A 10,919-nucleotide genomic window follows, 5' to 3' on the forward strand; every position below is an offset into this window, starting at 1 on the left:
TGTATTACTTTTTTTTTTTGGGTATGTAAAATTTTGTTTCTTATTTCAACTTTGTGTTCGAATTTGCATTCTCTACCGGATTCGGAAGTATTATTTTGTGTAACGCATCAAAAATCTGTAGAAACAGATGAATGTTAGCTAGCATTTGGCCATAGATTCCCAAAACAAAATTGAAAAGTTTGATTTGGGTGAAGTTTTTCAAGTGTTGAAAATGTGTTTGGTCATAATTTTTCAAAACATATTTCACTTTTTGTTTTGTAAAATTTGAAACATTACTTATACCCATAAGTTCTAAAAACTATCAAGAATACTCAACCACACAAAAAATGCATACTTGCTAATCCCAAATTATGCAGAACGTGATATTTTATTAACAATTGCTAATAACACACTTACTAGCTACTACAATTCAAATTAAAATACAAAGATCCATCCGTGCAAGAAAAAAAAAATAATGGTAGTAACTAACTATTCTTTAATATAATATTTCCACAATGTACGCAATCTTCACTTTATATAAGAGACTGTTTTAATTGTGGAAACATGGTAGATACAGCTTTAATGGAGGAACATGGTCGATAGAATTAGTTGGGTCATAAATAGATGAGTTTTTTTTTTTATAAAATACAAAAGTTTGGGGTAGTTTTTGAAAGTTTTGAAAATGCCAAAACATAGATTTTGGCCCAAAATAGGTTTGAGCCAGAATTTGGGAATTTGAAGATTTGTTTTCAAAAATCTATCAAAATTTTATAGCCAAACAAAGATTTGAAATCAAATCTTCAAAATATGCTCCCAAAATCTATGGCCAAATGGAAGCTTACACTGTCAATTTCCTCATTTAAGGTTCGATTAAGTTTCAAACTAATAGTCCTAAAAAAGATTGATTTGACAATTTAACTAACCAAAGAGGTCTCTAATTAGCATTATTCATGAGTGTTCAAAAGACGTGTAAGCAATAGGGAGAGGAGGCTCTCGAAACCGAACAAGAATAGAAATACAAATTAGCATTATTCATATGATAGTGTTTTATATTTCGATTTCGATTTAGCATCATATATTGATCGCTCTATGGAGTCTTTATTGATTGTAGAGTGGATTAAGGAGTAGCAGCTCCTCTATGTCGTGGGTGTGGAGGGCGAGGGGCTCTCACTGCATGATAGAGGCCAAAGCTGAAAATATAAGAAATCAGAGTTCAATTTTAACGGTTTAAAATATCAGTTGATTTTTTTACATTTAGTATCCGTGGGAAAAATAAATTCCGCAATACCGTCTTAATGATGAGATATAATAAGTATTCGGTAAAATAGTTCAATGCACATGCTAAGATACCATTATTAGTAAAAAAAAATCTTTGTAGGTAAATTGGAGTAAACTTTGCGCTATCCACTGTTGAAGATAAGATTAGCTGTACATGTGAAGGTTGATAAGAATAAAAGCCAAGTCTATAGGTCTCCTTAATATAATCCAGTACACTTATCTGTTATTAGAATTGATATCTGACACCGGATTCAATACTTTCTTCTTCACAGTACAGATTTGTAATCATATAGTACACATCAAGAATATTTCTTCTTACTCCTCGTCCTACTTATTCAAGGAGAGAGATCAGATTTTATATATCGTGAAATAAATGTGATTAAAGGTGAATTTAAAATTTAAAAATACTATAGGAATATATATTTAAAGTGATGAATTTCTTAAAAAGATGAATTCATTCAGATGTCTGGATGTAATTTCGTGAGGTAGGAGCTAGGATGTTAAAATCGAATTAGTATAAATTTCAATTAGACTACTCTGTCATATATCTATAGACTTATAGGTTTGCTTGAAGCTACACTCAATCACGGTCGGAACTAAAACTTTTTACTACGGTGATTCAAAATTTATAAGAGTAAACATATTGTCAATAACATTTACATTTATAGGCCCAGTCAAAAAGGGATGGATAGGTCTGGTTTCTTTCGGCGCAAGTTTGTATAACTTGCGCCACGCCATGGGTAAGAAAACTAAGCCTATGAATACACAAGAAACCATGAACGGACGGACGCTGGATGAGGATGAAACACAACTGAAGGTCGCAGAAAGTTAGGAGGAGGAAATACACCAATTAGTAACACAGGAACAGTAACTGCGAATTTGGAAACACGAGCCCTAAGTGAAGTTGCGTTGATGGGGCCAATTACAGTTATTGGAGCTAAGGAGAAGTCAATTGCAAGTGTGTCGGTGATGAAGCGTAATGAAGTAGCACCAAAAGTGAAAGCAAGTCCAGTGAAAAGTGAAGCGGTTCAAGCAAAGGAGCGGATTGGGGAATGGGTGAAGGCTACAACGGCTCAAGCCAGTGGAGGTAGTCAATCATGGGCGGATGAAGTGGAGCAGGTGGAGAGTGGTACTGTGCAGACAGTCAATGGTAAGTCGACTGGAACTATGGCATCGGTTTCGGACAATTTTGATATCTCAAAAGTTACCAACGTTGGGTTCAAACTAGCATATATATGTTTTAGGTGCGCATCCACCATTCACAGTGTTGAATGGTTTCATTCAAAGGATGTGGGGGAAATATGGTATTAATTAGGTGGCAATGATGCAGAATGGTGTAGTTATGGATAGGACTGATAATGCAGAGGGGGTAAATGAAGTGATTCAAGGGGCAATTTATCACTTCGATAACAAACCATTGAATGTGAAAGCTTGGGATCCTGACATGGAATTTACTACGGATGAGTTGTATTCAGTTCCTATCTGGCTTAAGTTGCCTGGATTAGACTTCAAATACTGGAGTGCTGAGGGGTTGAGTAAATTGGGTAGTTTAGTTGGTATACCACTAATGGTAGATAGGAACACTGAGAAGAAGGTGGGACTCAATTTTGCTACACTGCTTGTGGAGGCGCAAATGATTCACGACTACCTGAAGTAAGGTAGTGATCAGATTCAGGAATGAGAGAGGGAACATCATTGAGCAGTGTGTTACCTATGATTGGAAGCCACCTTTGTGTAAAATCTATCATAAATTAATATGGCCATTCAGAGGATATTTGTAGGAAGAACAAGGAATGTACCTGTGGAAACTATAAAACCAAAAGAACCTGCACAAGGGACTGTGAAGGAGCTTGTATCTGAGGGGAGTAAAACTCAAGATGGTACTGCAAGTGTGTCTGGTGTGGTTAAGCCTATTCAGGGTCAAGTCACACATGGTGGAAGAGGTGGAGGTTGGAGAAGACAACACTATAGGACTAGGTGGCAACCTCAGCTACAGGGAGGTGTCAAAAAAAGTGATAAGCATAAAGCACCAAAGGGGTCAGTTGCAAGTTCTGTCCAAGGTGGAGGAAAAAGGGAACCAAGTGTTACTGTCACTAATGCTTTTCAGGCTCTTGGAGGGGACATGGGTGATCCTAGCACAGGAATTGTTGAAGTTGGGAGGGAAAATCATATGTCTCCTCCTGGGGATGGTTAAACTCATGAGCTAGAATGTGAGAAGCCTTTAATGGCCTCAGTAAGCAGAAGAAGGTGAAACTACCTTGCAATGAATTGGAGCTAGGGTTAATGTGTTTTGTGGAAACTAGAATCAAGGTGAATAAAGTGGGGAATGTCATAAATAATATGTTTGGGGGCTGGGAGTATAGGATTAACCATGGTGCTCACTATAATGGTAGGTTGGTAATAGTGTGGAGACATGATTGGTTTGAGGTGGTGTTTCATAGTGAGACTGCCCAAGCCATGATATGTTTTATTACAAGAATTACTACGCAAAGAAGGTTTGTTGTTACTTTCGTTTATGCTTGTAATTTGAACTAAGATAGAAAGGACTTACGGAGCTATCTCTCCGATTTGAGCATGGGAACATGCCCATGGACTGTAGTAGGAGATTTTAATGTTGTATTACATGTTGAGGACAGACTTGAGTGCAATCAAGTCACTTTTGTTGAAATTGTGGACTTTCAGAATTGTTTGGACACTTGTGGTCTCATGGAATTGCCTAACAATGATTGTAAATATATCTGGAATGATAACCAAGATGATAGGGTGTTCTCAAAGATAGATTGGGTATTTGTGAATGAGGAATGGATATTCTTTAATTCTTGAAGCTTATTTTGGTGTGGCATATCGAAAAAATGAGAAAAAGAAAAGAGGTAATTATTGTTGGAAATATTAACAATATTAATCAATAAAACAAGCACAAGGATAGAATCAATTTATCGGATTAACGTTGCGTCGTGGCAAGTCACTGCCTTGAAAGCGATTTCGGACCGACTACAATGCAAATTATTTAGCCCGGTCGCTCCCTAAGGTTCCACAATACTTCCAAACACTTGCACTAGTGGATGGAAGTTTGGAGTTTGCACAAACACAATTGCCCAGAAATTGAAGGAAAAGAAGAGAACTTTTTTAAAAAAAAAATGATTTTTCTGTGTGTATTATGTTCACCAATGACATAACTTATAATAGGATATGGTCAAAGCTATTACCAAGAGGGGACTTAATGGAGATTAATGAACATTAGAATTAATGGAATTAAAGAATCATTATTCCATATGTTACAAAATTCATTTGGTAGAATCAATGGAATTAATGGATCAGTATTTCATATGTTACAGAATTCATTTGAAAGGAATGAATATGTTCATATTCTTGTAACGTATCTATATTCTTTGCCTTACACAAAAGCACCAAAGGTAGGATTAATTTCTTATGTCTTATATTCGTCTATAATTTGAACAGAAGAAAGTAAACCTATGAAAGTCTTTCGTGTTTTATTTACTTATCTCTTATATTATCTTTTATCAATTTGCTGATGTGAGAAAAAACGGTTAAACTAATATTTGTAAAGGATTACAAAATTAAATCTCCCGGAAAAAAAAATTAAAAGAAGTAATATGACTAGCAAGCAAAATGTAGAAAATTGCTAATTTTGTCTCTTTTATATTTCTTCTCATTCTAATCTATCTTAGAGAAAACACTTTTGGACATCACTAGGGATAAATAGACATGTAACCATACAACTTGTAGCATAAGATTTCAAATTCGAATTTACTGCCAACTGCCAAGGAGTAACGTGGCTTCAACTTCAATAAATAATTAACCATGAAAAGGGATTGATTCTAAAGTAAAAAAAAAAAAAAAAAAAAACACCACGCCGCTCCTTTCTAGAGCATATATGCAAGAAGAGTTCAGACTAAAAAGGATGAAAATAAACAAATTCAAAGTTTGTCTCTGTCATCTGCGTCATTGTTTATGATGAAATCAGATATTCAAAAGCATTATACTACTATAAAATTATCCATTTGATGAAAATAAACAAACTCAAAGTGTGACTTTACTTTGATTTAGAATTTCATCTAAAGGATGCACGGGGAGCCACCTTAGCGAAGGGTGGTCAAGTGCACACCCTTCATCGGAAATTACGTGGTGTACATATGTTAAATGTTAGTTATAATGAGTAAATATTTGATTTTGCGCACCCTTAACACAATTGATCAGAAGAAAATTTGCACACCTCTTCACCAAATTCCTGACTTCGCCACTGAAAGTATGGCAATGTCTCAACTCTTATCATAGACTACTACAAGGGAGAAGCATCGATGTAATATTCTCTTTTAAGATTTGTAGGTGATGGAAGAGTATGCTATGTGCTGACGGTATAAAAAATAATTACACAATCAGGTCACTTACAAGATAAATAAGTAAATATCATGACAATTATTAATTAATAGCCTAGTAAAAATATCAATTTACTTGCTATATCACAGGTTAAAATACTTTAATAGTAAAATACAATTATATTGTCAATGCAAATATATTTTAAATCCTTTTAAAATAAAACCACAAAGGTAATAAAAGGATTCTTAGCAAGGAAATTGGAAAGTTTCAAAATATTTTGGGCGGCATGCAATCTAACTGAGCTTTTAACCTGAACTTGTCATATTCAAGGTTAGATAGCACAATCTTTTTGGTTCTTTTTTCAAATAATAAATAAGAAACTATATACTTATTACGTAGGACTAGTAAATTGTAATGCGTTTGAAATATTCTCATAGTTGGAGGCTTGGTGCTGCAGAACATGAAATAGTCCTTATCTCCTTAAATATGACAAGAACTTATTGCCTTAAATATAAATAGAGACTACTGATTTCCTTTTCATTATTAATCTCAGCAATTGGTGATTGATTATCTTAGACCCGTTATATTTTCGTTTTCCAATTTTAGACAGATGAGTCAACAGGATATGCCTTCCCAATTAATAGGTCCAAAAGATCACGAGAAGACATAGTCGACTCATCACTTAGGAGAGGGGGAGTTAGAGGTAACGGCCAAATTGACAGAGCTCAATAGTTTTGACACAAATAATTGTATAGTTGCATCAAGAAATTCAATTAATATATACAAATAATTTTCTTACGGGTTATAGAAATCCAAAAAGGTCATTAGAAGACCTTGTCGGGGGCTATGTATATGTCTGTAAATGTGTAACTTATTTAGAACCTAGTAAGTTGCCTTTTAGCTGCATACATATTTCAAGGATGTGTCCGATTGAAACGGTGTCTAGCTAGATTAAGATAAAATGTATTTGCTAAATAAAAGCATACTTAAGAGCAACTTACATAAATTACTATAGTTTGTAGGCTTCTAACCAACCGTAGCTACTTTTTTCTTCATTACATGTCGAACTATGTTATAGCTATTTCGCGTGTATTCGGGTGTATTCAAATTCACAGTTTCAAAATACAGTCAGTCAAATACAGCTATTTTTGACCTGTTTCGCGAGTATTCGGGTGTATTTAAAATACACATTTTCAAAATACAGTCAGCCAAATACATATGTATATAAATCAGTCAAACAACACATACAGTCAAATACATCTAGTTTGCCCAAAAATACAATCAGTCAAGTACATATACCTTATATGTACACTCAAAAAATGACGAATACACTCAAGTATACTCAAATCTGAGATACAAGAAGAAGAAGAAGCCATAGATTCTGGCCAAAGATGACACAGAAGAAACCATGGAGAAATTAGGCACACACGCCATAGCCGCCGACAAGGAGGGACTAAGGACAGCGAGATGACGACCACCCGTCACTGACAACGGTAAGATGATAAAGGCCCATCAGTGACGACGGCGAGATGATGACAGCAATCCGTCAACAACAACAACCATAGCTGCCGATGACAGCGAGATGACAATGGCAACAGCCATAGTCGTCGATGAGGAGGGAGCTGAGGATGGCGAGATGACGACAACAACCGGTCAACAACAACAATAACCCACTCAGGCCATTGCTTCGTGTCTTTTGAAATCTGAGCTTTTGGATGTGTCATTTACAACACAGCTACGAGGAGTAATTGGAATACACCATATAGCTACGGATTGTGATTTTCTTTAAAGGGTAGTTATTATATTTAAATATCTCTTATAGTTAGCTACAACATATAAAAATGGGCAAATAGCATAGACTACCAACTTAAGACTCTTTATCACAAAATATAACGATACTTTTCCTTATTTATGGAACACAACGACAATTTATGAAACATAACGGATTTGGGCTTTAGTACCGTACCACGTTTTGGGCTTTAGTACCCCACCACGATTTTGGGCTTTGGCAGTTCATCTTAGCCCAACTGTGAATGCAATTTTTCTCTTCCTCCTCTGCAATATTCCCTCTCTACTCTTAACCCACCATCTCATACAAATTCTCTCTCTCTCTCTCTCTCTCTCTCTCTCTCTCTCTCTCTCTCTCTCTCTCTCTACTGTGTTTGCAATGTTGATGTAAATATGTGTGATTCTCCATTCCATTTTCCTCTGTTTCGTTCCATTTCACCATTAGTAAAGGTAATCTAGGGTTTACAATTCCTTTAGTTTTGATCATATATTGTTGTGGTACTTTCAATTATATAGTTTCAATCATATATTGTTGTGTTAGTTTCGAATATCTATTGATATGTTTCTATCTTTATTTCAATCAATTTCATCTTGCTCAATCAATTTGGACGGTTTATTTAGGGTTTCTACTTTGTATTTCCAGTTTTTTTGTGTGCGCATGTGTGTGATTCTCCATTCCATTTTCCTCTGTTTCGTTCCATTTCATGATTAGTAAAGGTAATCTAGGGTTCACAATTCCTTTAGTTTCGATCATATATTGTTGTGTTAGTTTCAATCATATAGTTTCAATCATCTATTGTTGTGTTAGTTTCGAATATCTATTGATGTGTTTCTATCTTCATTTGAATCAATTTCATCTTGTTCAGTCAATTTGAACGGTTTATTTAGGGTTTCTACTTCGTATTTTCCAGGTGTTTTGTGTGTGCATCATTCTGTACCAACTTAAATTGTTGTGATTCCAGTCCCTTTTTTGTGAAAATGAGTAAAAACAATTCTATAAATTCTCCTATGCGCAAAAGCCCTAGATTTTTGGGGCCCCCAACAAGCCCGAAAGTAGGGCCAATTCCAAACTTCAATTTACTCACTCAAACCCCGGTAAAAAAAGGAGGAAGGGAAAAGCAAGATTCTGATGATGAAGGATTATTCCAAAACCCATTACAAAATGAAATTAGGACGAAAATTCTGAACGATCTGTGTAATGTTGGTCCCACTATTTTTGAAATCAAATCAACCCCCCGGAATGATTCCAAAAGGAAGCGAAAAGAAACGTCAACTAGTAAGTCAAAAAAAGTCACTGACGACTCTAATTTCGAAGAAGAAATTGAGCATCCTGAAGCCAAAAAAAGTAAGGTTGAGAAAGGTGGTGCAGTAAAGAAGACGAAAGTCGAGAAAGGTGAAACATCAAAGAAGAAGAAAGTCAAGAAAGGTGAAACATCAAAGAGGAAGAAAGTCGAGAAATGTGAAACATCAAAGAGGAAGAAAGTCGAGAAATGTGAAACATCAAAGAGGAAGAAAGTCGAGAAAGGTGAAACATCAAAGAGGAAGAAAAACAACCCGACAAAGAAGGTATAAAAAAGCATTTACACTTTAGTCTTTGAATATTTGGTTACTTGCATGTGTATGATTTGTGGTATAAAAAGGGTTTGATTGGTCTTTTTATATGCTTTTTTGAGTTCCGGAGGTGTATGGAATATGTATGTAAAGTGGTCTGACTATATGATTTCTCTTAAACAATTGTGTATAACTTTATTTCTGAATTGGTAGTGTATGAAAAATGTAAGGAAAGTGTTCTGAGTTGGTTTTTCAGTATTGAAAAGAAGTGGCTAATGTCTAATTATTTGTTTTAGATTTAATTAAATTGGTGTGTGATAAGTGTCTTTTTGTGGTCTTGCATTGACCTTGGGCCTCATGATCAGCAATTCCCTTTTTGTGTTCTCTGTTCCTAAGTTATCAATTTATCTAGAGAACAAACACTGAATTCTAGATTTGGTGGTGTATGAAATATGTATGAAAAGTGGGCTGACTGTAAGATTTTTGAGTAACATGTTTAGTTATAAAGTTGTAATGCATTTTTGTGGATATAATGTGTCTAGATATGTCATTGGATTCTTGAGTTTTTAGGGTGTATAAAATATGTATGGACTTTGGTATATCTCGTATTTAGATTATTTGACTCGCTTTATAGTTATTTATGCTTTCTTTTTTGTAACTATCTCTTATTTAATATATTCAGACACAGACTCATTGGTGCTCTTACACCAACGTGGAAGCCCCACTTGAAGTTAAGGACCGCCTTAACGACGCGCAATTGAAGCTGTTTAGGGAGTCCCCTTTTGGGTTATTTCTGGATTTGCCAAAGCTGAATGTTCAGCCACAGCTAATTCGATGCCTGATGTATGCCGAGACAGAGCATGATAGGCATGATATGTTTATCATCAATTTGAATGGGAAAGAGCTTCATTTCGGCATTAGAGAGTTTGCCATCGTGACTGGTTTAAAATGTGGCATGGACAGCGAATTTGTCTCGGACCCCGATTCCCCCAACAGACTGATGGATATGTACTTTAACGGACTAACCAAAGTGCCGAAAAATGATTTGATTGAGCTTTTTCATGACAAAAAAAGGAAATTGGGGATGTTGATGCTTTTAAGATAGCAATACTTTATTTTATCAACACATTCTTATTCTCAACTGAGATTAATAGAGCATTTGTTCCCAAGTTACACTTTGACTTGGTTGAAAGCGGAGAATATATGAATTATCCATGGGGAAATGATTGCTTCAAAGCTTTGTTGTCTTCAATCAGTCACAAGTTGGCGAATGATCCAACCTACTATAGGTTTGAGGGTTTTCCCCTGGCCATTCAAGTATGGTTTTATGAATGCTGCTCGAAGGTAGATCCTACGGTTGCGACCCGTATTGGAAACCACTTCCCTCGTATTTTTAATTGGCGAACAACTTCGCAAAGAATCTACTTTGCCCATCTAAAGAAGGGGATGTTCAAAAAGTACAGCAATCAGGTAACAATACAAGCTAACTGGTCACATATGTTTTTCATACATTAATCATACACATTTCATACATTCTTTTTTTATACATGCTAACTGGTCAGCTTATACATTTTCTTAAATGTTGGTGGTTGGTTTTTACCAAGATTCTCCTAACAGATGAGGAGAAGGTAGCTATCAATTTTATGGAGTTTCCAGAAGAGACAACGGTCAAAGATGTGTTAGAACCACAGGATCCCACACAGTCGAGTCCATCTGTACGTGGTTCTGAATTTGATGCGTTGAAGAAGGAAGCTGCAAATGTAAGCATGTGTTTTCACTAATTGCATTCATATTTTTTTTTATGAAATAGTTGTATTTGTGGTTAAGACATTCATTAATGTTATTCTACATCTTTCAGGTCCGCAAAGATCTTAAATCATTTGAGAAAAAGGTTGACAAGTTTAATATAATTTTCAAAGTTCATAATTTTATTCTCATTGTAGTATATAGATTAGCTTAGGTTTCTTGTCATATTTTCCTTTTTA

The 10,919-nt window shown here is 35.3% G+C and overlaps 1 protein-coding gene across 1 annotated transcript; it reads left to right on the forward strand.

Annotated features, from left to right (window-relative positions):
* Window positions 1-8,361: 8,361 nt before the first annotated feature.
* Window positions 8,362-10,039, forward strand: LOC132630393 (stress response protein NST1-like). Its single transcript, XM_060345974.1, has 2 exons — window positions 8,362-8,949; window positions 9,617-10,039. The coding sequence occupies exons 1-2, from the start codon at window positions 8,362-8,364 to the stop codon at window positions 10,037-10,039; spliced, it is 1,011 nt and encodes a 336-aa protein (XP_060201957.1).
* The last annotated feature ends 880 nt before the right edge of the window (window positions 10,040-10,919 follow it).

This window comes from Lycium barbarum, chromosome 3 (assembly GCF_019175385.1).
Source record: "Lycium barbarum isolate Lr01 chromosome 3, ASM1917538v2, whole genome shotgun sequence".
Classification (NCBI taxonomy): Eukaryota; Viridiplantae; Streptophyta; class Magnoliopsida; order Solanales; family Solanaceae; genus Lycium; species Lycium barbarum.

Coding starts and splice junctions, on each gene's coding strand:
- LOC132630393 (XM_060345974.1), top strand. CDS start 8,362: ATGAGTAAAAACAATTCTATAAATTCTCCTATGCGCAAAAGCCCTAGA. Junction 8,950..9,616: donor AAAACAACCCGACAAAGAAG/GTATAAAAAAGC, acceptor TAATATATTCAG/ACACAGACTCATTGGTGCTC.